This window comes from Moschus berezovskii, chromosome 1, assembly GCF_049115385.1.
Source record: "Moschus berezovskii isolate FMDL1 chromosome 1, NW_MosBer_1.0, whole genome shotgun sequence".
NCBI lineage: Eukaryota > Metazoa > Chordata > Mammalia > Artiodactyla > Moschidae > Moschus > Moschus berezovskii.
In genome coordinates, this window is record NC_142460.1 from 3,281,386 (window position 1) to 3,308,246 (window position 26,861).

At 56.7% G+C, this 26,861-nt stretch overlaps 1 protein-coding gene across 2 annotated transcripts in view; it reads left to right on the plus strand.

The window, feature by feature from the left end:
• Positions 1 to 3,647: 3,647 nt before the first annotated feature.
• The window catches only part of COL18A1 (collagen type XVIII alpha 1 chain), a 51,224-nt gene continuing 28,010 nt past the window's right edge, over positions 3,648 to 26,861 (plus strand). For both annotated transcript variants that reach the window (XM_088834852.1, XM_088834853.1), the window contains exons 1-4: positions 3,648 to 4,467; positions 16,567 to 17,114; positions 24,361 to 24,450; positions 25,280 to 25,339. In XM_088834852.1, the coding sequence (XP_088690978.1) occupies positions 3,648 to 4,467; positions 16,567 to 17,114; positions 24,361 to 24,450; positions 25,280 to 25,339 (1,518 nt within the window). The remainder of the gene's footprint in view (positions 4,468 to 16,566; positions 17,115 to 24,360; positions 24,451 to 25,279; positions 25,340 to 26,861) is intronic.

Sequence of the window (26,861 nt, forward strand, 5' to 3'; positions counted from 1 at the left end):
CCAAGATTTCCCAGAACCTGTGAGAGAGAAAGCCATCTTGTTATTCCCAACACCACTTTCCTCTCTCCACTGGGTCAAGAATTCTCTTCTATAAATTAAAATACCCTGTTGTATTCGATAGTGTCCAAGAAACTTCAGAGAGAAACTCCATGTCCTGCAAGGGTCAGAGGTCACCAGAGACAGTTCTGCAGGTGGGGCCGAGGGAGTGGGGTGGGGAACCAACCCATGCAGGAGAACTTAAGTAGTGGCCACGTGGAATCTGAATACAGGAGGTCACCAGGTTAATAAAGAACGGAAGCTACCCCATGGAGGAGGGGCGTGTCGTCACTGAGGCAGGGCAGCCCTGTCTGGAGCTGCAGACAGTGAGCACGGGGCATGAGACCTTGAGGGGTGCGTGAGAGCTTGCAGAAGGAGACTCAGCAGGAACCGTGCTGTTGTTGGTTTCTGGTCCTGGACCCAGTGAATTCCTAGCTCACCAGGAATTCCCAGATCCCGGTCACGCCTAACCTGGGGGCCCAGAAACATGGCCCCTGACCCAGAGGTATTTGTGTTTCAGCCATTTCCAGCGGTCTCCCTCAAACCCCGTTTCCCATCCTCCATCTCCATGGGCAGCTCAGGGAAGATTATCCGGGCTCCACGTTGAGCACGGACTCCGGAGGAACCAGCGCCCACAGGACCCTCTGCAGGGCCCTGAGGCTCAGGCCCTGTGTGTCCTGATGGGCTGGCCCAGGCAGGCCTGTGGCAGCACCCGCCAGCAGGGAGCCTGGTCTACACCGCAGGCTTTCCGAATGCTGCTGTGCCCATGTGCCTGTGTGCATGTGGGTGTGTGCGCGTGAATGTGTGTACAGGTGTGTGATGGGGGAGGGGGTTCTCAGACCAGCACCTCGCCAGGTTGCTTCCCAGTAAGAGCCAAGGCCTGGGGCAGAGCCGTGCTGGTGTTCTCAAAGGAGGCGGACGTGTGACGTTATCAGAGTGCTGGGAGGTGACCTTGGCCTGCAGAAGGTGGGCAGGGAGAGTGGGGTCTGGGGGGGAGGGTGGGGGTGTCTCCCAGGGATGGTGTGGGGTGCTCAGTGCAGGGGGACCACAGCAGCACGATTCCGTGCTCTTGGCTCTCCCAAGCAGGGTTAGGTGAACAAGTGCTTGCGGGGCTGGGGCTGCTTAGGGGCCCCAGGGAGTAGCTGAGGCCCGGGACCAGGGGGAACAGGGCAGCCCCACGCTGACGGCGGAGGGGCTCTCCCTCAACTGGGCCCAGAGTCCCCCTCCAGGACATGCCCAGAGAAAGGGAAGGGCCTTTGGAATTTCTGTCCTGAGATTTTCCAGAGACTTTCAGGCATAAAATCCCATTAGTGGCAGCAAATAGCAAGAACGTTCTCTGGGAGTTTCTGAGAATTCTGGGGTGGATGGTGGCACCCAGATGTTGGCTTACATGGTGCTGCCCTGGCCTTTTCCAGAGGAGACCCGTGTCCTGCTGTCCTGAGCCTTGATTTTGACCCTGGACTGCACATATCGACCGCATCCTTGTCCTGAACTGGGCCCAGCCGCAGCCTGGAGTGGACGGGGATCTCGGGAACTTGGGCAGAGGGGCGGCTGGCATGCCGGGCGTGCAGGGCACACACGGGGTCTAGCGTGGAGTGTGGTGTGTGTGTGGACCTGTGTGTGGGGGGGAGGCATGAGATTGCATGTGACGATGTGAGCCTGCAGGGGGGAGCACGTGTGTTTGCCTAAGTGAGTGTTGGGCATGTGCAGGCACGTGGGCATGTGTGTGGGTCACTTGGATTCCGTTTGGGCTCCCGTCTCCCAGGCTCTGGCCCCTGGTCAGCTAGCCGAGGATTCCTTACCGTGAGCACTGCTGGTCACGCTGTGTGAAGGCCCAGAGTGAAGGTGGGAGCTGGGCCTTGGCCTGGTGATTGTGGACACTGCTTTACAGACCGCCCATCAGGTAGTCAGGATGGGACAGAGCTTGGAGCTGGTCCTACCCCGGGGCCCTCTTGTTGGGGGAAACACCCCCACACCCATCCTGCTGCTGCTGCCCGGGGCCTCTCCTGGGGGGGATTGAAGGGGCAGCACCGAGGGCAGGTGCTGGGTGGGGAGGGGGCGGAGTCCTCCAAGTCAGATACCCACACCAACCGTGAGTCCCTGGCAAGGCTGTTCTGGCACTGGGGCCTTCTCCCACACCCCCAAAGTGGGCTCTGGGAGGATGTAAGGTCTTGAGGCCACATTCCTTAGTGTCCTGGATGAGGAATTGTGTCACCTGAGGGCTTTCCTGGTGGCTCAGTGGTAAAGAATCTGCCTGGGTTGGGAAGATACCCTGGAGAAGGAAATGGCAACTCACTCCAGTATTCTTGCCTGGAGAATCCCATGGACAGAGGAGCCTATCAGGCTACGGTCCACAGGGTCACAAAGAGTTGGACACAACTGAGCAGGCAGGTTTGAGGTTTCATGAAGGAAGGAGTCAGAACTGGGTGGGAGGAGTCCAGCTGCAGGCCGGCCTGGCTTCCCCAGCCTCCTAGCAGTCCCCAGAGTGGGACTCCCCTGAAAGGGGCACCGAGCAATGTCGAGAGGAGGCTGGTGCCCGGGCCTGCAGGCAGGGCATGCTCGCCCAGCCCTCCTCCCTGCTCTCAGGCTGAGCTCTGAGGAGTGGGAGCAGTGGGGAGGATCTCCGTTTGTCTAGAGTCTTTGGTCTCATCAAGTCCATAATCTTCCTTTGCTTTCATGTAGATTCTCAACTGCCGTGCTGTCCCTTTGAGGCAGGTCTCAAGAGTTGATCAGAAACTCCCAGGCCTGAGTGAAATAGTCATGAGAACTCAAACACTGGCAGGGTTGCCGGAGACCTTGGTTCCAGCCCGTGGAGACAGAGGGCTGGTATGACTGAGCAGGTTTTAAGAGTGAAAGTGAAAAAGAGGCTGTGATCTCTGGCAAGATGGAGTGAGGGAAGCCAGGTGTCCTTGCGGGGACAGAGCCAGGTGGGTCAGGGAGCAGGCGACTCCGAGCAGGCCCCAGGGACCGGACACTGACCATTTCAGCAGCTGCAGCAGGAGGAAGGACTCACAGCGAGCCCAGTGGTTTCTAAGCTCTAGCTTTGCTCCAGAGCTGTGGCCCAAGGCCAGGCTTCCAGGCTTTTCCCAGTCAAAGTGGCTCCAAGTGCAGAGGGTGGTGGGCACGGGGGACTGGGAGCTGCACCCTAGTCTCCTGAGATTCCTATCCCTACCTAGGGCAGATGCCCTTGAGGGCCTGTGCCCTGTGCTTTCTCAGGTCTGGGCTCTGCAGATTGCAGAGCGAGGAGGAGGATCCTTCCTGAAGCCCCAGAGCATGCAGGAACCCTCCCTACCCTCAGGGGACTAAGGTGCTGGCCTGGAGCCCACCCAATTCCCACACACCCGAGAAGGGACTCGAATGGCAGTCTGGAAGGGCCCAGGGCTCCTCTGGGTCCCAGCAGAGGGAGCCGGGAACTCCTCTGATCTCTCTGCCAGTGCCCTTTGGCCTCTGGCGGGGGAGGTCTTCCACTGCTTCTAGAAAGTGTGAGGCATTCTTGGGGGGGGGGCGGCCTGTAGCCTTGCGTGGAGATTTGCCTGTTTTCCCTCTTGAAGTAGAAAGGTAGAAGGAGGAGCCGCCCAGATGCATGAATGGGGAGATGGCTGCTGGCCGGGATGGGGGGGCGGGGAGCGGGAGGCGGGAGCGGGCTGGCCCCACCTCCTGACAGCAGAGGCGGCCCGCTGCTCCGCGGAGCACACAGCCCCATGGCTCCCGACCCCAGCAGCCGCAGCGGCCACCACGGCCTCCTGCTGCTTGCCTGCTGCCTCTCGGCCGCCCAGGCTGACCTGCTGTCCTGGCTATGGTCCGGAAACAGTGCCCAGCCCACAGCCGCGCCAGCCTCCAAGCCCCCGAGCAACTCACCTATGTGGCCTACGGAGGATACCACCACGCACGTGGCCCCCCGGGATGCTCCCACCGACTGGTGGAAAGTCTCTGCCAGCCCCACAGCCCCTCTGGGGAGGCTGGAGGAGGGGCAGGGCCAGACCCCCGCTGGCCCCACGGCCTCCACTGCAAGCCTGGACCTGAAGGAAGACAACATTGCCGGCGTTGGAGCCAAGATCCTGAATGTGGCTCAGGGCATCCGGAGCTTTGTCCAGCTATGGGACGACACTAAGGACACCACCCCTGCTGAGAGCTCTACTAGAGCAGGGATGCCGGCCTCCGCAACTCCCACAGACTCCCTTTCCACCGCCCCGGCCGAGGGCTCCGCCAAGGCAGGGATGCTGCCCCCCACAGACACCACGGACCTCCTCTCCACCCCTGGACCCTCCAGCACCCCCCAGAACAGCGGGACCACCCTCCAGCCAAATACTACGGCCCTGAGCTCTCCAGACACCCAGAAGACCGAGGCCGGCACCCTGCCAGTGCCCACCCAGCCGCCGCCCTCCCCTGGCAGACCCTGGTTCAGGGAGTCCTTGGTACCACCGACCCCAGGTAGATTTTCTCTTTCCTCCATGCCGGCCCGGGCGCCTCCCCGGGGAAGCCAACTGCCCCTCGGGCAGCCCCTGCAGCTGGACGATGAAGGACTCTTGCTTGCAGCAGCCCGTCCCGGCCAGCAGCACCCTGATGACCGCAGGCCCACACCGCCTCTACCTCCCCTGGTGACGGGTTCCCTGGGCAGGCACACTGCCCTCTGGGCTCTCTCCTCTGACCCCCCTGCCAGGCTGTCTCCCATCGCAGTCTCAGCTCTAACTGTGGACAGTGGTGCTTGGGCTCCCCACGTGGCTAATTCTGCGGGGCCCGGTCTTGCTAACAAGTCCACACTGCTCGGGACTGCTGAGCCGGCTGCCACCGGGCAGCCTGTCCCCACCACTGCTGGCCGCTGCCTGCCCCTGCCGCCCTCCTTGGCTCTCTGCGGCCACCTGGGCATCAGGCGCTCCTGGTGGCCCAACCACCTTCGCCATGCAAGTGGGGAGGAGGTGCAGGCCGCAGTCCCAGCCTGGGGGGCGCTGCTCCAGACCCCCTGCCACCGCTTCCTCGCCTGGTTCTTCTGCCTGCTGCTGGCACCCCGCTGTGGGCCTGGCCTGCCGCCCGGCCCACCACCCTGTCGCCAGTTCTGCGAGGCCCTGGAGGACGCATGCTGGAGCCGCCTGGACGGGCGCGGGCTGCCACTCCCCTGCGCCTCGCTCCCAGCCCGTGAGGACGGGCACTGCGTGTTCATAGGGCCACCAGCAGGTAACGGTCCGCCTGCCACCTGCTTTCCCATCGGTCCAGTCAGGAGAGCTTGGCCAGGGCTATGTGAGCCTGGCTCGGAGGCCCTGCTGGCCCTGATGTCATGCCCTTAGGAGGCCGGACAGAGCCTCCTTTCCAGGAGGAGGCGGAGGTCTGGGGAGGCCGAGAGGCAGGCTCGAGACCAGAGGTCTGTGTGTGACTGCAGGTCTCCCCTGGCCCCAGGATCACATGTCACATGCGTGCCAGAGAGGGGAAACAGAGGCACAGACAGAGATAGACCACTGAATTCTGGTTGCTGCTGCCAGTCACTTGGCCGCAGTGTCCCAGCCTGCATGATCGAGGGGCCCGCAGGGGTGGGGGGCTTGCTTCTCTGAAAGTTCAGAAGTCTTGACCACCCAGTGGTCAGTGAGTCTGAGGAGCTCACAGGGGACCCACCAGCCGGCCTGTGAGCTCTAGAGCCTCTCCATTCCTGGGCAGCAGGAGGGCCACTCCCTCCTGGGGGCCATGTCCCCACTGGGACTGCACCTCCAGCACCATGTGGCCAGTAGGGAGTGGACAGGCCACCACAGCTGCTAGGCCCCCCAGCTCACTCTGTGTCCATGGTGGGGCTGGGCCCTCGAGCAGAGCCCATTGTCGGTTTGCCCTCCTGGCCTGTCCTGTCCTTGCCCTGCTGTGTGTGTCCTGCCCCGCCAACCCTGTGGTGCTGTGGGGAACAGCCTCGACCTGCTCATTGGTCTGCAGAGTCTTTGGGCTTTGGAGCTGGCCTCGTGCAGGGAGGGGTGGCTGCCCTGGATCCCAAGAGGGAGTGTCACCTGCTGGGCTCCTGGGGAATGTGTTTGGGTGATTCGCTGGCCAGCTCTGGGATGCAACGAGGAGTTGCCCACGCCAGGGCTGGGCAGGAACAAGTGCCCACGACAGGTGGAGTCCACCCCAAGGAAGGAGAAAACCAAGGGAGAGGGGGGAGTGGCCATGGCTTCTGCAGTCAGACGGATGGGACACTGCTTGAAGGGTGATGGTGGCTGAACCCTGTGTGTGAGCAGGGTGGCAAGAAGGGCGTCCTGGGAGCAGCCTGGGCAGGCTTTGCTCCAGGAGGGCATCTGAGGTGTGTGCATAGCCCAGGGCCTGCAGCGGCCCCTGTGAGCAGGGCTGAGGGCAGAGCAGGGCTGTCGGCACAGAGGGCATTGACCTCACCCCTGTGGGGGGGTCATCTGCAGTGAACCACGTGTCCCCCGCACCCCCCCCAGTCACTGCTCGGAACATCCGCATGCTGGGCCTTCTCTGCCCTGTCCCTGCCAAGTCCACGGGGCCGGGGCAGCCCTGCAGGGAGGTATCCTTCCAGGAGGACCCCAGTGCCACCCAAAAGCCCACCTCCTCTTCCTGCCCCATAGTGTGTGGGGTGAGGGCGGGGCCCGGCATGCCCTCCAGGGCCCTGAACACACACACATCCTTCTGCTGGGCCTTGGGCAGGGCCCAGGTCCCCTTTGGGTCAGGGATCAGCTGTAGCAGGCCCGGGGCTGAGGGGTGGGCCTCGTGCGGGCAAGGCCTCGGCCAGGCTGCGTGGGGTGTGGAATTTCCTTGACCGCAGCTGGCCTGAGGAGTGGCCCGAGGGGACTTCCCACTGGACATCTGCTCACATTGGCAGGGCCCCTGCCTGTGAGGGAGGCCGTGTTCTGAGCGGAAGCCTGGGAGATGCTCTGTTGCACTCGGATGTCCATCACCCCCGGGACCCATGGGCCCATGGCTGGAGCATCTTCCCCTCCTCTGGCGTCTTGGTGGCAACCACCCACCCACTCCAGTCCCCTGCACTGGGCTGGACGGTCCCTCTGCCCCTGTGTGCTGGGGAAGGGGCCCTGGGATGAGACTGTCTCTGACTGAGTGAGTCCTTCAGGCTGCTGGCGTGTTGGGGCTGCAGGGTGGGCTGGGGGATGTGCAGGGCATCTCTGGGGGGTGGCCAAGCCACAAGTGCCAGGTGCTGCCTCCCCAGGCCCTAGCAGACTCCCCGCAGGGCTTCATCCCCGCTTCCATGGCACCAGCATCTCCGTCTGTCCTTCCCCCACCTCCCAGCAGAGATGGGCCCCCTGTGCCGGGCCCCAGGGCCATATGACCGGTAGGGGAGGGGAGTGGCTGCAGCCGTCAAGGCCCCACCATCTGTGTCCATGGTCAGGCTGGGCTCTGAGCTGTGCCCTCTCCCCGCCGGGTAGCCTGGCCCATCGGAGTTGGGCTGGGAGTGTCCCGGTCCCCTCCCCTCTCTGTGAGGGCAGCACACCGTTGGGGACCCTCAGAATAAAGCGAGTGAGGCCCCACATAGGGAGAGTGGGACATGTCCATCCCAGCTCCTTCTGGGTCCCTGCCAGTGGGCCAGCGAGGGGGCTGTCCCCCTGTGAGTGAGTGAGTACCAACCTGGGGTCAGAGGGATGGGGCGGGGGCCCTGCCTGAAAGGGGCAGGTTCTGCAGATGAGCGGGCTCAGCCTGGAGGAAGAGTGGCCAGAGCTCAGAGCGGCCCTTCCTCCTGCAAACCGCACACGCTGGCCCCAAGCCACCCACACCTGCCTCTCAGCCTCTGGGGCCACTGCGCTTGTCTCATCCTGGGCTGCTTCTCCTCTGCATTAGATTTTCATCCCAAGCCGGTTGTGAGCACACTCATCAAGGTCCAGGCCTCACAGGAGAGGGCTGGACTCAGCTCCCTGCAGATGGAGCGTCTGTGGATTCACACAGATGTGGTGTGTGTGTCCTAGGGCCGCAGGGACAGAGGACCACAGACTTGGGGGCTCCAGTGAACATAGATGTGTAACCTTTGGAGTCAGAAGTCTGAAATCAGTCTCTTGGGGCCGAAAGCAAGGTGTGGGAGGCTGCGTTCCTCCCGGAGCTCAGGGAAGGCTCGGTCTCTGCCTCTTCAGCTTCTGGAGGCGCCTGCATTCCTTGGCTCACCGCCCTCCCTCCATCGTCAAGCCTGCGGAGTCGGCCAGCCCTTCCCAGGCTGCTCTGGCTCCCTCCTGGCTGGGAGAGCCCTCTGCTCAGGGCGTGGTGGGGTTGGGTGGGGCCCTCATCCTGAGGGCTGGAACAGCTCTCACACCTGCAGAGCCCCAGGCTCCTGATGCTTCGGGACCGACATCCTGGAGCCCGTTACTTGGCTCCGTTAGCGTGTTGGTGCGCATGTGTGTGTGCCCACACATACGTGAGACTCTTACTTTGTGGGCGTGGGCACATGTTCTGTGTCTCTGAACGTTCCCTCTTCCTGCACAGGCTGGGACGTCCCCCCGTGTCACTGGAGGGCGGGGCGGCCCCTCTCATCCTCCGCATTTCTTTGTTTCTCGCGTGTTCATGTCTGTGTTAATGACTCGCCTGCGGCCTGAGAGCCCCTGTGTGGCTTGGCTTTGAGTGCTAGGTGACACCCCACGTGGAATGCAGAGCCTTCTTGAAGGGCTGCTTGGATGTCGTTGGCATTTTCTCTGCCAGATCACTAGACACATTCCCCAGGGCCAGTAGGGGAGCCCCTATGGCACTGGGGCCCAGCCCAGGGCTCCCTCCTGACCACTTACCTGAGCCCCAGGGCCACTGGCTGCATGTCACCACCACCATGTACTGTGCACCACCAAGGCCGCGGTGCACGTGTGTGCAGCTTCTAGTGTAATAAGCCTGCCGGCATGTTGGCGGGGATGTGGGTCACCTCTCCACCCCTCAGGAGGACTCCCAGCCCGGCGTGCCCCTGAGATGCTCGTCATCTATGTGTTTTCTCTGTGCTGCTGGGTGAGGATCCCCAACCCCACAGCCTTCTTGACTCGGTGATCACTGCCATGTGTGAGGAAGGGACAGGATGGCCTTTCTTTAGACACGTGATCAGGTTGTCTTACTGCAGTGGTCGCATCCCGTCTCATGGGACAGTGGGCGGGGAGAGAGCCCCCAGGAGCGGCATCCTGAATGAGGACTGTCCCCTTTCTGCTGTGTGCTTGGGGCGAGATGGGGCTTATCGCGTCTTGCGTCTCGGTGGGCTGCCAAAATAACCATCCCCTTTGTCCCACTTAGCGGCTTTCATCTAGAGTTCCGTTTGGTTTGATGTGGTGTTGCAATATTTGCTTACTTTTCTTGTTATCCTTTGCCTGATGTGTTGACCGTGCTTTTTAGAGCAGTTTTAGGTTGACAGCAAACTCGAGAGGAGGGCACCGAGAGTACCCATGCACCATCTGCTGCCCCCACTGTCAGCACCCTCACTCGATGGCCCGCTTGTCACTGATGAGCCCGCATTGAGCTGTCAGAATCACCAGAGTCCAAATGCTGAGTGCCGGACAACATCTTCATTGCCCTCCAAACCCTCTGTGCTCCACCCGTTCACCCCCATCCCCACCACTTCCTGGAAACCATCCATCTTTTTACTGTCTTCATAGCTGTGCCTTTTCCAGAGAGTCATATAGTTGGAATCATGCAGTCTGTAGCCTTTTCACACTGGCTTCTTTCTTAGTCATTATGCATTCAAGGTTCCTCCATGGCTTTCTTAGTAGCTTATTTTTAGCTGGATGATATTCCACTGTAGGGATGGACTGCAATTTGCTTACTCATTCATTTACTGAAGGGTTTCTTGGTTCCTTCCAGCTTTTGTCAGTTATGAGCTGTTATCGTTGTTTAGTCACTAAGTCATGTCCAACTCTTTGTGACCCCGTGGACTGTAGGCCGCCAGGCTCCTCTGTCCGTGGGATTCTCCAGGCAAGAATACTGGAGTGGGTTGCCATTTCCTCCTCCAGGGGATCTTCCCCACCCAGGGATAGAACCCACATCTCCTGTGTCTCCTGCATTGCAGGTGGGTTCTTTACCTGATGAGCGATCCAGGAAGCCCCCAGTTATGAGTAAAGTTCCTAGAAACATCCATGTGCTGGTTTTAGTGTGGGTACAGGTTTCAGTTCCTTTGGGTAAATACCCAGAAGCATGATTGCTGTTTCCTGTATTTTTAGTTTCTTAAGAAACTACCAAATTGTCTTCCCAAGTGGCTGCACCATTCTGCATGCATGCCTCCCCGCACCCCGCCCAGCAGTGATGAGAATTCCTGTTGCTCCACATCCTCACCAGCATTTGGTGTTGTCGCTATTCCAGATTTTGGCCATTCTGGTAGATATGTAGTGATATCTCATTGTTGTTTTATTTTGTTTCTATATTATTTTTTGGCTGTGCCATGTGACTTGTGGGATATTAGTTCCCTGACCAGGGATTGAACCTGCACACCCAGCAGTGAAAGTGAGGATTCCTAACCACTGAACTACCAGGGAATTCCCTTGTTTCAATGTGCATTTTCCTGATGACAGCTAATGTGGAGCATCTTTTCAATCTGCCGTCTGTGCCTCTTCTTTGGTGAGGTGTCTGTTTAGATCTTTTGTGCATTTTTCAGTCAAGCTGTTCTCATTCTCGTGGTTGAGATTTAAGTGTTCTTTGTATATTTGGATGAGGGTCCTCCGTGTGATGCGTGTTTTGCAGTTTTTTTCCATCCCAGTCTGCGGCTTGTCTGCTCATTCTCCTACCGGCGTCTTTTGGAGAACAGATGTTTTTCATTTTTAGGAAGTCCAGCTTGTCAGTTCTTTCATGAATTGTGTCTGTGTTGTATCTAAAAAGTCATTGCCAAAAGCACGATCATTAAGCATTTCTCCCCTATTATCTTCTGGGAGTTTTATAGTTTTGCACTTTACATGTAGATCTGTGATCCACTGTGAGTTAATTTTTGTGAAGGGTGTAGGGTCTGTGTCTAGATTCTTTTTTTTTCTTCATGTGATGTCCAGATGTTACAGCACCATTTGTTGAAAAGACTATCTTTTCCCCATTATGCTGTGTTTGATTTTTTAATTCAAGGTTGGCTATATTTATATGGGTCTCTTTCTGGACTCTCTGTTCTGTTCCATCGATCTACTTGTCTCTTCTTTTGCCAAGACCACACTGTCTTGAATCCCATAGCTTTATCAGTTCAGTTCAGTTGCTCAGTCGTGTCTGACTCTTTGCGACCCCATGAACCACAGCACACCAGGCCTCCCTATACATCACCAACTCCCGGAGTCCACCCACAGCCATGTCCACTGAGTCGGTGATGCCATCCAACCATCTCATCCTCTGTTGTCCCCTTCTCCTCCTGCCCTCAATCTTTCCCAGCATCAGGGTCTTTTCAAATGAGTCAGCTCTTCACATCAGGTGGCCAAAGTATTGGAGTTTCAGCTTCAACATCAGTCCTTCCAATGAACACCCAGGACTGATCTCCTTTAGGATGGACTGATTGGATCCCCTTGCAGTCCAAGAGTCTTCTCCAACACCACAGTTCAAAAGCATCAATTCTTCAGTGCTCAGCTTTCTTTATAGTCCAACTCTCACATCCATACATGACCACTGGAAAAACCATGGCCTGGACTAGATGGACCTTTGCTGGCAAAGTAATGTCTCTGCTTTTTAATATGCTGTCTAGGTTGGTCATAAATTTCCTTCCAAGGAGCAAATGTCTTTTAATTTCATGGCTGCAGTCACCATCTGCAGGGATTTTGGAGCCCAGAAAAATGAAGTCAGCCACTGTTTCCACTGTTTCCCCATCTATTTGCCATGAAGTGATGGGACTGGATGCCATGATCTTAGTTTTCTGAATGTTGAGCTTTAAGCCAACATTTTCACTCTCCTCTTTCCCTTTCATCAAGAGGCTCTTCAGTTCTTCTTCACTTTCTACCATAAGAGTGGTGTCAGCTGCATATCTGAGGTTATTGATATTTCTCCCGGCAATCTTGATTCCAGCTTGTGCTTCTTCCAGCCCAACATTCCTCGTGATGTACTCTTCATATAAGTTAAATAAGCAGGGTGACAATATACAAGCTTGACGTACTCCTTTTCCTATTTGGAACCAGTCTGTTGTTCCATGTTCCGTTCTGACTGTTGCTTCCTGACCTGCATATAGGTTTCTCAAGAGGCAGGTCAGGTGGTCTGGTATTCCCATGTCTTTCAGAATTTTCCACAGTTTATTGTGATCCACACAGTCAAAGGCTTTGGCATAGTCAGTGAAGCAGAAATAGATGTTTTTCTGGAATTCTCTTGCTTTTTCCATGATCCAGCAGATGTTGGCAACTGGATCTCTGGTACCTCTGCCTTTTCTAAAACCAGCTTGAACATCTGGAAGTTCACGGTTCACATATTGCTGAAGCCTGGCTTGGAGAATTTTGAGCGTTACTTTACTACCATGTGAGATGAGTGCAACTGTTCGGTAGTTTGAGCATTCTTTAGCATTGCCTGTCTTTAGGATTGGAATGAAAACCGACCTTTTCCAGTCCTGTGGCCACTGCTGAGTTTTCCAAATTTGCTGGCATATTGAGTGTAGCACTTTCACAGCATCATCTTTCAGGATTTGAAATAGCTCAACTGGAATCCCATCACCTCCACTAGCTTTGTTTGTAGTGATGTTTCCTAAGGCCCACTTGACTTCGCATTCCAGGATGTCTAGCTCTAGGTGAGTGATCACACCATCGTGATTATCTTGGTCGTGAAGATCTTTTTTGTACAGTTCTTCTGTGTATTCTTGCCACCTCTTCTTAATATCTTCTGCTTCTGTTAGGTCCATACCATTTCTGTCCTTTATTGAGCCCATTTTTGCATGAAATCTTCCTTTGGTATCTCTAATTTTCTTAAAGAGATCTCTAGTCTTTCCCATTCTGTTGTTTTCCTCTCTTTCTTCGCACTGTTTGCTGAGGAAGGCTTTCTTATCTCTCCTTGCTGTTCTTTGGAACTCTGCATTCAGATGCTTATATCTTTCCTTTTCTCCTTTGCTTTTCACTTCTCTTCTTTTAACAGCTATTTGTAAGGCCTCCTCAGACAGCCATTTTGCTTTTTTTGCATTTCTTTTTCTTGGGGATGGTCTTGATCCCTGTCTCCTGTACAATGTCACGAACCTCTGTCCATAGTTTATCAGGCACTCTATCAGATCTAGTTCCTCAAATCTATTTCTCACTTCCACTGTATAGTCACAAGGGATTTGATTTAGGTCATACCTGAATGGTCTAGTGGTTTTCCCGTTTCTTCAATTTCAGTCTGAATTTGGCAATGAGGAGTTCATGATCCGAGCCACAGTCAGCTCCTGGTCTTGTTTTTCCCATAGCTGTATAGTAAGTCTTAAACCAGATAGTGTCACTTCTCCAACTTTGCTCTCCTTCAGGTATTGAGTTGGTCTTTTCCTCTCTGTATAAACTCAAAGTTGGCTTGTTGAAAGCCCCAGAATAGCTTGCTGTGATTTTTATTGGGGTTGTGTTGAAGCTATTGGTCAAGTTGGGAAGAACTGATATCTTGACAATATTGAATCTTCCTATCCATGAACATGGAATATCTCTGCATTTGTTTAGTTCTTCTTTGATTTCTTTTGCCAGAGTTTTGTAGTTTTTCTCTTGTAGATCTTGTGCATATATTTGTCATACTCATGTGTAGTGTAAATATAAATATTTCATCTTGGAGGTGCTAATGTAAATGGTATCGTGTTTTAATATCAAATTCTACTTGTTCATTGATGGTATATAGGAAAATGATTGACTTTTGTACATTAATCTTATATCCTACAAACTTGCTATAATCACTAGTTCCAGGAGTATTTTTTGAATAATTATTTTGGATTTTATACAGTTTGATTTTCATGTCATCTGCAGCTTGACAGCTTTATTTCTTCCTCCCCAACCTATGTGCTTTTATTGCCTTTTCTTGTCTTATGGCATCATCTATGATTTGAAAAAGAGTGGTGAGGGGGCATCCTTACCTTGTACCTGGTTTTAGTAAAAAAGCTTAAAATTTCTCACCAGTAAGTATGATGTTAGCTGTTGCTTAAAAAAAAAATTTATCAAGTTGAGGAAGTTCACCTTTATTCCTAGTTTACTGAAGGTTTTTATCATAATAGGTGTAGGATTTTATGAAATACTTTTTCTGCATCTATGATACGACCGTGTGGTTTCCTCTTCTTTAGCGTATCGACGTGATAGTTTCCATTAATTGATTTCAAATGTTGTCCAGTCACCAAATCGTGTCCGACTCTTTGGGACCCCATGGACTGCAGGCTTCCCTGTCCTTCACCATCTCCTGGAGTTTGCTCAACTTATGTCCATTGAGTCAGTGATGCCATCCAACCACCTCATCCTCTGTCACCCCTTCTCCTTTTGCCCTCAATGTTTCCCAGCATCAGGGTCTTTTCCAGTGGGTCAGCTCTTCACATCTGGTAGCCAATGTATCAGAGCTTCAGCTTCAGCACCAGTCCTTCCAATGAATATTCAGAGCTGATTTCCTTTTGGATGGACTGGTTGGGTCTCCTTGCTGTCCAAGGGACTCTCAGGAGTGTTCTGCAGCACAATTTGAAAGCATCATTTATCTGCTACTCAGTCTTCTTTATGACCCAGCTCTCACATCCAAACATGAACACTGGAAAAACCATAGCTTTGACTAACCGGACCTTTGTTGGCAAAGTGATATCTCTGCTTTTTAATACGCTGTCTAGGTTTGTCATAGCTATGTTGAGCCAATCTTATGTAGCTGGGCTAAAGCCCACTGGGCCCTGGCTGGTCTATTTGCTGGAAGGGAAACTGTCTTCAGCTAAGCAAGTTGCCTGATTCCTTGATCTGACTCGGGTGTGGCTGTCCAGAGGGCCCCAGCTTGCCTAGGTGCCACCCACTGTGCTCCCAGGAGTGTGCTACTTGGAGCTCCCAGAGCCCAGCTCAGGCGCTCACTAGCTGGAGAGGTGCTGGTTTCTGCCCTGAGACAGCTGAGCCAGTGCCTCTGGCCAGCGCCTCTAGCCCAGCAGCTGCCAGATCTGCATGGAGGTGTGGCTACAACCACCCTCCCACCCCCACCCCTGCTCAAGATGCCTGTAACTGGAGACTGGAGCAGTGATCTCAGGGCCGTGGCATTCTGAAGATTACTCCCGATGGGAACCATGGAGAATTGCAAGGAGAGGAAATGGGAGAACTTTGGGAAGGAGCTGCTCATGCATCTCTGGGGTCCCTGGGGCTGTCTCTGTATCAGGCTATTGTCTTCCAGCCAGGGGCCGAGGACTGCTGTGTCTCAGCATCCTTAATCAATCTGGAAAAGTTCTAGTTGCCCAGGAGGAAGCGTGCAGCTGGGGTACATCCACGCTTAACTTCGGGGACGGCTGAGATGGGGCACTGGGGCTACTGGCACTCAGGCTGCTGAAGGCCCTTGTTCCTTAATCTTAGGACATCTCCCTGCGTGGACACTGGGGTCCCGGGCATATCTGATACAAAGGGACCATACAGCCACACCATCTGGGTGGACAGTGGTGTCCGTCTGTGAGCAGAAAGTGACAGCTGACCTCCCAGGGCCCAGGGTCTTTGTGAAGGTCCCCTGCCCCAGTGAGGGTCCATCCACCCCGGGCAGGTGCTGAGGCAGGCCATTGTTTCGCGGGTGCTGCTGTCTGCCCTGGCGGTTCCCCACTTTCATCTGCATAAGGATCTCACCTGCAAGGGGTACAGTGAGGCTGAAGGGGAGCCCACATTGCGGGAAGTCAGGGCTGCTCAGAGGCAAGACGCCACTGTCCTGGTGGGGCTAGTCTGGCAGGCACCCCAAACCCTCGTCCTCGAGACCAGACCTTGCTGGTCTCTTCTTGTAGTCCTCTGGGGACTCTTTGAGAGACACGGCTTGTCTTTGGAAGTTGGGGTCCAGCATTTGTTCCCTCTGCTCCAGGGAGTCTGGGTCAGCTTGACCCTGCACTCTGGGGACGGACTCCAGGCCCTACCACACACGGACACACTGACAGGGCCACAGTGTCACCTGCATACACAGCCGTGTGCATACTCATCTTAGTTAGGACACCCACACACCAGCAGCTGCCTCCCAGAAGAGCTCTGTGCACCACATTTGGGGGGCAGAGCCTACCCAGGTTGTGGGGGGAGGGCCTTGAGAGGAAAAGCCTGGAGACTCCTTGCCCCTCTGCTTGGCAATGTCCAGGGAAGTCACTGGTGAGCGGGCCTCTCCCAGAGCTGGTGTTTACCGTCCTGTGTCGGGTCGCAACCATAGCCCCTGGACAGAGAGGTAGGCCCTGCTTTCCCCCAGCCTTGATGGCCCTGGTCCCAGAGGTCACCAGTCCAGGCTGCTGATGGCACCTGCACACCTGGGAAGCAGCCCCATTTGGGCAGGTCCAGGCACCAGCGCTGTGTCCCAGCCCTAGCCCGTGCCACCAAGGGGGCTCTGTATGGTCGGGTATCACTGGAGAACGTGTGCCTGTGACATTGACTCCTGAGGAGGGCGTGGTGCCTGAAGGAACAGGTGGCTGTCCGTCCCCACTGGGGCAGTGATGGGGGCAGGCACGAGATGGCCTGGGCCTTGGTTTCCCCAGTGGGCGCGGCCTTACTGCTCTCTTTCTCTCTGCAGACGGTGAGGTCGTGGAGGTGGGGCTCCAGCAGCTGCTCGGGGAGCCCCCGCCCTGGCAGGTGGCCGTGGTGCACGACCCCGAGGTGGGGCCCGCCTATGAGTTCGGCGAGGACGGCAGCGGTGGAGGCCAGGCGGCCCGGAGCCTCCTGCCCGGCGCATTCTTCCAGGACTTCTCTCTGCTGGTGCGTGTGCGGCCGGCCTCGGCGCGCGCGGGTGTGCTCTTTGCAGTCACAGACCCGGCGCAGGCAGTGGTCTCGGTGGGCGTGAAGCTGACGGCGGTGCGTGGGGGGAGGCAGCACGTGCAGCTGCTGTACACGGAGCCCGGAGCCACCCACACGCGCACTGCCGCCAGCTTCGAACTGCCAGCACTGGATGGTCGCTGGACGCGCCTGGCGCTCAGCGTGGATGGCCCGCATGCCAGGCTCTTCATGGACTGTAAGGAGATCCAGGGCCAGCCCCTGGCGCACTCGCTGCACGACCTGCAGCTGGAGCCGGACGCCCGCCTCTTCGTGGCCCAGGCCGGCGGAGCAGACCCTGAAAAGTTCCAGGTAACTATGATGGCCTCCATGCTCGGGGCCAGGGGCCAGGGAGCTGGGGATGGATGATGGCTACTGCTGCCTGCTGCTGCGGCAGGCAAAGCCCGGGTTACACAGCCATCAGGACCCTCGGCCCACCTTGCTCCCTCTGGGCGTTCACTCCCTGCTGCTCTGAGACCACGGCCTTCATGGGATGCCCATGTCTGCCACGTCCAGGCCCCCACCATGTGTGTGCATATACCTATCCACATGGGTGCGTGGTGCCCTGTGGTGACCCTTGGCTCCGGGCCCCACCCCACCCCATCAGTGAGCAGGGGCTTTATTCTCCTGTCAACAGACCACGCACAGTGAAAGAATTTCAGAACAGCAATGGAGTGCAGAGTGGGCGCCTGTCTGGGGGTCGTCTGCACACCACCCTGGCCGGACCAGAGGCTTCAGGCTGGTTGTTTTTGGCCAAACTGTGCAGTGGCCTCATGGCTGGTGAGCCCCAGGGCAGGCCTCCTCCTCAGGACAGCAGGGGCAGAATTTCCCCGGTGGTGACTGGCGAGAGATGGTCCCTGTCGTGTCCCCTGGGAAGCCCCTCCTTCAGGCCCGGACCCAACCTTCATTTCTGGGGAAGGCGGGTCCCAGATGCTAGTGGAGTCCTTCTCCTGGGTCCTCGGTGACCACACTTTTCAGAACTTTTAGCGGAATCCTGCCTCCTGGAAACAGTGCATGGCCACCCTGAGACCTTAGCAGGTCCTTGAATTCAAACACTGCAATTGGCACACCCACCCAGCAGTTCAGACAGGGTGCCCTGTGTGTGCTAGTGGGGGATGTGTCCACAAGGGACAGAACGTTAATTATTGCCCAGACAAAGGCTGCTTGGTTAACGTTGTCCTGAGTCCTGGTGACTCGCTTCTGAAAGCTGACCTTTCACCTTTGGCAGGGACTTTCACCCGAGGGGTCTGGCAGCCAGTAAGACTTTGATACCAAACTGAGCCTCTTTGTGTTTTCATTTTGATCCTCAAACTGGATGAAGTGGAGATAAGTCAGAGGGAGCCGTGCCATGGGAGAGGGGCTGTGATTACTGGTGATTGGTTGTGAGAATTCCTGGGCTTTTCTAGATTGGAACTCCCTGCCATGCGTTCTATATTTCTTAACAATTGAAAAGTTGCTCATGTGCAGGTGGGGACAGGGGTTGCCTGTCTCCTGGTGCTAACGGAGGTCACCACCTTTCTGCAGCAAGGACACTCAGATGCCTCTTCCCTCAGCCCTGCCAGGCTGTGCTCATCTCTTTAAAACACACTTGCTGGTCATATATGTAGACTAACAGTGTCTGGGTGTTTTAATTTGCATTTCTTCGTTGTTAGTGAAAACAAACTGTACTATTTCACATGTTTGCTGGTTATCTGTATTTCTTCTTGTGTGTCTGTTCGTGTCCTTTGCATTTTTGTTTTAATGGTTTCAATTGTTTATTAGTTTGTGTGAACTCTTTATATATTTAAGATACTGATCATTTGTTTTATACACTGTAAGTTTTATTCCCCAGTTTTTCTTTTGCCTTTTCATCTAGTCTTTTTTTTCCCCACCATTGGGATATTTAAATTGTTTATGTGGTTAAATCTGGCCTGTAGAAGACACCCAGAAAAATCTTTGAAGGTTAGAGAGACAGAGCAGAGGGGACTGTAAGGTCATTCCATCTGGCTCTGTCTGGGGCCCTGCTTACCGTGAAGTTGCTGTCCCCCCTGATGTTGCCTGGTCACTTCCAGAGAAGTCCAGTGCGGTGTGGCGCCTTTGTTCCTCAGACTCCAGTTCCAGGACTCTCTCTGTGGGTGTTTGATCAGCCTCCAGCCGGGCGAGAGGTGAAGCGTGTTGTCTGGGAAGGAGTCGATAGGTCCGCTTAGGATAGGGTTTGTTGGTTCTTCTGAACTGAGACTCTTGGGAAAGAACCACTCACGTGTGTGACAGGCAGGACTTGGCGTAGGTGAGCACAGAGCTCAGAGGGTGGGACGAGCCAGAGTGTCACCACCAGCCAGTGGTCTCGAGCAGGTGCTCAGCCCCTTGCTGACCCCCACGCCCAGCCTGTCACCTATTTTGAAGATGCTCGCGGAGTCTTTGTGGTTTTTGCCCCCAAATTATGAGCGTCCTTGGTGTTTTCAGGTTCATTCTTCTCCTGGAGCTTAAATGGTAATAAATATCTGTTAGGAAATTCCTGATTCCACCCAGCTATTATAGTGTTTTGCTTAAAACATTAACTCAGCGCTTTTTCAGTATTTATCTACCTCATCCTTTCTTTTTCTTAACTATTTCAGCTACTCTGGTCAGGTTTTCTTGACTTAGTTTCTCTTTGTTGGAGGTGTCCCTGTTTTCTCATTCCTGTCTGCTTTTCTCTGTATGAAGCCACCTTCCTCTTTACCCAGGCTTCCGTGGAGGTTTAGTCACGTGTCTGTTCAGACCCCGGGGCGCTCGTCCGAAACTCACACTGGGCCAGGATAGGACTGGCCTGGGCTTCCTGGGTGGTGCTCCAGCTGTGCTCCTCGTGTGGAACATTTACTGCTTCTGTTGTGTGACGATGGTGCTGGAGGCTGTGAATTTGCCTCAGCAGATGGCTGTGCTGGCCACATTATATAAACAGTGTTGTTCAGTTGCTGAGTCATGTCTGACTCTTGGCGACCCCATGGACTGCAGCACGCCAGGCTTCCCTGTCCTTCACTGTCTCCCGGAGCTTGCTCAAACTCATGTCCATCAAATCAGTGATGCCATTCAACCATCTGATCCTCTGTCGTCCCCTTCTCCTCTTGTTCTCAATCTTTCCCAGCATCAGGGTCTTTTCCAATGAGTCAGCTCTTCACATCAGGTGGTGAAAGTATTGAAGCTTCAGTTTCAGCATCAGTCCTTCCAATGAATATTCAGGGTTGATTTCCTTTAGGATGAACTGGTTTGATCTTCAGAAATGATTGATCCACTGAAGCGAAGAGATGCCCACTGGCCACACTAGGTTTGGGCAGACTTAGAGCACAGGATGGTAGCAGAGCAGGCAAGGAAAGTGCTGGTGGCCTCTGACACCCCCAGTTCTCCTGCTGTGGCCCCCAAGTCCAGCCACACCAAACGTGCTGCTGCTGACTGAGGGCAGCTCGGGGCACTCAAGGTCATGGTCACCAGCTTCGTACCCGTCTGTCAATCATCCGAAGTGACCTGAACGGGTAATATAGCTGTTCATAGTCCTGCAGTAGTCACGCCATGCCCTGAAAGAGATGCTTTTAATAGAATTTCATGCAAATAGTCCAGGAGCTGGGGCTTCATACAGGAAACCAGTGAGACGCCACTTGGTCCGGGACGTGTGGAGAATGGGACAGTCGTGGTGTGGCCCAGTCACAGTGACAGCTGGGGTAGGCGACAAGGGAGTGGGCGGCCTGGGGGTCAGCCAGCAGAGGAAGGAGAGGAAGGTGAGATGGGGCAGTCAGGTCCCTGGGGGCTGCAGTTCACCCACCCCTGTACAGGTACATTCAGCCCCATGGCCTGGGGCCAGGACACGGCCCTTCCAGAAGGAGCAGAAGGGGTGAGTCAGGGGACCCAGAGAACCCTGGACTGCCAGAGGGTGGTCCCAGGGAGGCAGCCCGAGCACTGGTGACGAGGGACATGCTTTCATGGCATGGGGCTGTGGTTGTCTGCACACAGCTCTAAGACCAGGAGCCCTCGTGAGGCAGTGACAGGACAGATTTCAAATGGTCTGGATTTCATAACATCTGTCAGGTCCATCCAGCGTTTGCAGTGGGCCCGGTGACCTTTGGGCTACTGACCATGGCTCAAGCCCCAGTGGGCGGGCCGCCTGGCTCCTCTAGTCCCCATTCCAGCTGAGTCTGGCGGCCTCTTACTGAGCGACCACCCTGATGGCTGGCAGTGTGGGGGCCAGGACCCTGCTGGCCTGCATTTGTGGCAGCCTGGCCTCACGGGACAGTATCAGTGTGGGGACGGTCACCAGATGTCCAGTGCCCCGACCTGTACCTGCGGGAGCCTTGTGGCCCATCCCCCTACTGCTGCCTCACAGTGTCTCCCGGGGTGTTCAGAGTGTGGCTTTCTGGACTCTTAACCTCTGTGCCTCCCCCGGATGCTCAATCTTGATGACTGTCATCTGGGGATGCCTGTTCCCCCTTCAGCACCACCCTCAGCTGTGCAGGCTGAGAATTTCCATCCCTAACACACTGCTGCCTCTGCCCCGAGCCCCGGGGCCAACCCCCTGCCTTTTTAAGCCCAGAAAGGCTCGTGCTTCCCACAGGCGGTGGTGTGCTGGCGCCGAGAGTGGGGGCGCCTGTGTGTGCTGCCCACGCAGGACAGCAGGTGTAATCACTGTGTTCCTACTCCTGGCCTGTGCCCCCTTACACACATGCTCTGAGCACACACACATGTGCCCTCCCGCAAACAGGCCCTCCACACGACACTCCTGGCAGCTCACTGCCCTCCATAGTGGTTGGAGCATCTCTGGATTCAGGGGGCGGGCCGGGAGGACAATCCTCCATGGAGCAGACCAAACACCGCTCCCGCCACATCCCCTCCTCACAGCCAGGTGGCCCGTCCGTCTTCAGACCGGAGCTCCAGCCATGGTTGGGCTGCTTGCCACTGGCCCCTTTCAGCCTCCCGCACCCTCAGCTGGGTTCTGCCCCTGGGTTCCATGGACTGCACGGGGCCAGGGACCCCGATACCTGCTGCCTGAGCCCTCTGCACTGTCCTGAGCCATCAGGCTGTCCTGTGTCCCCTCCAGTGACCTCAGCCCTGGACACAGCCTGGGCTCCCCAACAGACACTGTGAGGGGCCAGCCCTACTCTTAACTGTGGACCTTCCAGGGATCTGCCGGATGGTTCAAGATCCCAAGAAAGACAGTGGCATTCTGTCCTGGGGGCAGTGACAGGGGACTGAGGGAAGCAGGGGTGGAGTTGGATTTGAAGGGGCAGAAGCAGCTGGGCCCAGCTGTGGACGCGGCATCTGCTCTGGTTCAGCTGGAGCCATGGGCTGACCTCAGATGGAGCTGGCGCTTCTGTGCCCGGTCACGTCCAGGAAGACACGGCCGCCTCGCTCCTGCAGTGCGATCACCCACCAGCCAGGGGACAGGCCGTGGACAGCAGGGCTGACCCTGTCCCACGCTGCACCAGCCCACGCCCCCTGGGCTATCAGCTTCCCCTGGAGGCCCCGCCAGGCCATCCTGCCTAACCTTCTGGAACCTCTGGGTGTCCTGCATCTGAGAACCGAGCCACCTCCTGCCGTGGCATTGGGGTCAGAGCTGCGGGCTCCCCAGGCAAGATGGGCCTTGACCACGAAGCCACAGGCACTTTTGCCCTTGAGCTTCTGGAATGAGCTGTGGTCAAGTGGAAAAAACAATAAAGATGGCCTGTGGTCCCACCAGTGGGCACTGTTCTCGCTGCCTGCGGAGACTGAGGAGCAATAGGAAACCATCGTTGGTGACTCGGCACCCCCTCCCCTGTCGGCTGGTGAGGCAAGGGCAGCTTTGGGAAGCCCAGCAGTGGACTACCAAAGTTACCCCGGGTCAGCTGTCGAGATTGCTTGAGAAAAGGGCTGTTGTAGTGCGCTGTGATGCTGAAGTTGCCTGCCTGCCCCCCAACCTGTGCCCTCAGGCCTCCTCTCCTCACAGGCCTGGCTGGGAGTTGTACTGGGGACATGATGACTTACCCCCATGGTAGCTGGGGGATGCGGGGGTCTCCCTCAGCCCCATCCCTGGGCCAGCTGACCTCATTCGCCTTCCAGGAGCAGGTGTTTACGCCTGAACATGCACACACACACATGTGCACATACGCACGAGCTCATGGATGCAGGTGCACGCACAACTACGTGCATACCTGCATGATATATTTATACACTCATACACACACACGCACATCCGTTTGCACACATGCCACAAGCATGACGTGTACACACACAGACCTCACTATCAGTGGAAGGAGAGATGCAGGGGGGAATATGGAACTGGGCAGACCTGGCCCTTGGAGGTGCTGATCCTTGGGAGAGAGTCCAAGAGGGCTTCTTGGAGGAGGTGGCCTGAGCTGAGCCTGGAGAGAAGAGTGGAGCCCTCAGGCGAGGGCTCATGGGGACCCTCGGGTTGTCAGTTGCTTGTTGTCATGTGGGAGCAGGAGGGCCATGAGGCGGAGGTCAGTGATAAAGGGAGTCTGAAGGGCACTTAGAGGAAAAACCGTATCCTGGTCGTGTGAGCATGTGGCCCCAGGACATCCCGCCTGCTGCCTGTCTCTGTACAGCCACGACCTCAAAAGGCTTTTACGAGTTCCAGTGGTTCAAAAAAACCGAAGAAGAAGACTACTTTGTGATGCAGGAACGTTTCAGTGTCGCGCAGTCTGGTTGGAGCAGCCGCATCCAGTGTCCACAGGCTGGTTCACGTCCCAACATAGCCGCAGAGCAGCAGCGACAAAGACCTGAAAACAGCTGCTATCTGGCCCTTGACGCAGGAAATGTACCAGCTCCTGACCTAGCTGGCCCGTTTAAGAGCTGTGAAAATGTGCCTCTTCGAAGCGATGCAGTGTGGTCTCTGTTTAGAAGATGCAGTGATCCATCCCCATGGATGAAGATGTTAAGTAGAAAACAAAAGAAATACCAGAAAAACGTTGTGAACACTCAGGACCTCCAGGCAGGAAAGTTTCTAGAAAGGACACTGAAGGCCTGGATCCTGTGGCCTCGTACATAGGCCTGAGATCTCAACCACGATTCAGAACCTGCGGTCGCATTGGCCTCTGGGAGCAGGACGCCTTGCAGTGGAGGCCCCGGTGCGGCCGGGCTGAGGTACTTGGCCATCATGCTATCCCAGTTGGCCGTGGCCCTGCCCTGCCTCAGGCTTCCTGTCGGAGTGGGGATCCCAGTCCTCTCCACAGGCTGTTATCCACACTCATGGTTCAGGACACTGCCCAGCAGGTGCCTGCTGCCCCCGACCTCCCCCTGCCCAGTGCCGTTCACCTCACACCCCGAGGGGACACTGCCTCCGGGAACGCTGCACTCTGATGACCTCTTCTCTGCTCGTGCTGTGTCCAGCCGCCCGATGCAGCGCTGGGACCACATGAGGGAGTGCGTGGCACCCTCTGGGTGATGAGCATACTTGGGAAGAGAGAGCGAGTGGGTGGTGTCACCTGCTGCGACATCGCCCCCTGAGGTGTCTCCGTTGGACCCGACCTCAGACGTGCCTGGCTCTGAGCTGGGCCCAGCCTGAGTCAGGGTCTTCTGTCCAGGAGCCCTGGTGACCCTCCCCTCCCTCTGTGTTCAGGGTCTGATCTCAGAGCTGAGGTTGCGCAGGGATCCTCGGGTGAGCCCCCGGCAGTGTCAGGACGAGGACGAGGATGACGATGATGATGGGGTGAGTGGCCACTGCCGGGCTCGGGCGGGGGGCCCCCCTCCTCCTCCCTCTCCTTTGCTCTGTGGGAGGAGGGGCCCGGGCCAGGGTGCGATGGGCCTTTCCTGGAAGCCCCAAAATGATTGGGACCAGAGAGGTCTTTGACAGTTGCCAATTTGGGTGGATGTTACCCATGATCACGTTTCTATCTGCCCCATAACATCACCCTGGGGACTCCAGATGAGCCTCCCTTGCCTGGAACTTTCCACATAGAAACATGCATGGAACATAAAAGTTAAAAATCATGCCTGGGGCGCCCACTGGGTGATAGCATCACTGGTAGTTGCCAGAGCAAAAAGTGTGTGTGTGTGCGGTCACGTGTATGCATGCACACGGTCCCTGGGGCCTAAGGCAGAAGACACACTGGTTCTCTGTGTGAAGGACAGATGGGCAGAAGACCTGTGTCCCCAGGGTGGCCCCAGGTCCCAGCAGCTCCTGTGAGCCCAGCACTGTGAACTGGGAGACTGTCCAGCCGCATGCAGTGACTGGTCCAGGGGGTGGGGCCTGCAGCCATGTCCCAGCCCCGAGGGTCCCTGTGTGGGGCCTCCGCTCCAGACCATTTCCCAGGATAGTGTCCCGGGACAGGAGAGGAAGGGATACCCTCCAAGCAGGTCTTTGGGTGTCCGGCCAGGGGCCACACTGATTTCCTAAAAGCCATTCATCCTAAGAAGTCTGATGGACACGAGCCTTGTCGATGACCGGCTGACCTCCTCATGGCCTGCCCTCCCCCTGACCCTGAGCTCCCGGGGGCTGGGGGTTTCAGCCATCAACTTGTTTCCTGTCAACCCTGCAGGCGTCCGGAGACCTGGGCAGTGGGCTCGTGGAGACCCAGGAGCGTCTCCGGGAGGAGTTGGTGAGTGCTGGGGCCTGCGCATGAGGTGTTGGGCACACCTGTGCACGTGTGTGTGCGACTTCTCAGGACATTCCCGCTGGAGGTGGGGTACCAGACTCAGGCTGTATCAGGGCTGCACCTTCCCATCTGTGCTCCCTCCTGGGAGGGAATGTCCTTTCCAGCCTGGGGCCTGGTCCAGGCCTTCCTCAGGTGTCTGTGTTTGCATCTCCTGTCAGCTCGCGGGGCCATAGGGGACCCAGGGGTGACTCTGCTGTGTATCCCCCACTGCCTGGAATAGCACGCAGGCTGGGGCATCTCAGGATTGACAAGGATGCCCCCTTCTCCCGCCTGGACCCACTGTGTGTCCCACCCCCACCCCACCCCTAGTGTTATCTCCAGAGCTCGGGCGTCATGGGGCCATGACAAGGTGGAGTGATGAGCTGCCCTGGGGTGAGTGGTCAGTGGACCCCCTGATTCCAGGGCCACTGAGGCCTCCCTGGCTTTGCACTTGCTAGACCAGCGCTGGCTCTGGTGCCTGGCAGACCCCTGGACAGTGTCAGTGGGTGGTACCCACAGCATCCCTGCCTGTCACGTGGCCTGTCCTCTCAGCTCTCTGCCCAGCGGCCCTGGGCACAAACCACGGAGACAGCAGTGTCCCCACCATGCTGGTGCCAAGGCGTCAAGTGCTGCAGCCATGCAACCTCTCAACAGATTAGGGGAGCGGGGTGGTCAGAGAGGGAGTCATCCAGCCTGAAGTGCGCTAACTAGCTGGCTGCCCCTGCCAGCTCCAGCTCCACATAACCCGGCCGAGGCCGCGGGGAGGAGTCGGAGGGGCCATGCGGAAGCCGCTGTGCAGGCCTGGCCTGGTCCTGGGCTTGCTCAGTCTCTCAGCACCCTCTGTGCGCCCTCGTGGTTTTTTGGGGCTCCGCTCTCCCACACTCAGAGGGTCTGGGGTGTCAGCGTGACCGACTGACGCGGGGTCCCTGAGGACCTCGCCCACACCAGAGGGTTCTGGCTGCAAGGGAGGCCTTGTGTCTGCCCCAGGGGCCGCTCGCCCACTGGACGAGCCTCATGGGGACACTGGTTCCGGGCACATGGACAGCACCGCCTCGGGAGCAGTATGCCCAGGGAGCATGTGCTGAGCACGGACAGGGAGTGCAGGAAGTGGCTTACCTGTGCCTGTGCACTCACCCTCGAAGCCCTGAGGGCCCCGGGGCAGGGAAGTGAGTTTTCAGGGCTGCTGCTGCTAAGTCGCTTCAGTTGTGTCCGACTCTGCGACCCCACAGACGGCAGCCAACCAGGCTCCTCTGCCCCTGGGATTCTCCAGGCAAGAATACTGGAGTGGGTTGCCATTTCCTTCTCCAATGCATGCATGCATGCTAAGTCGCTTCAGTTGTGTCCAACTCTGTGCAACCCCATGGACAGCAGCCCAACAGTCTCCTCTGTCCACAGGATTCTCTAGGCAAGAATACTGGAGTGGGTTTTCAGGGCAGAGCCCTAAAACCCCGAGGGCCCCAGGGACAGGGAAGTGAGTTTTCAGGGC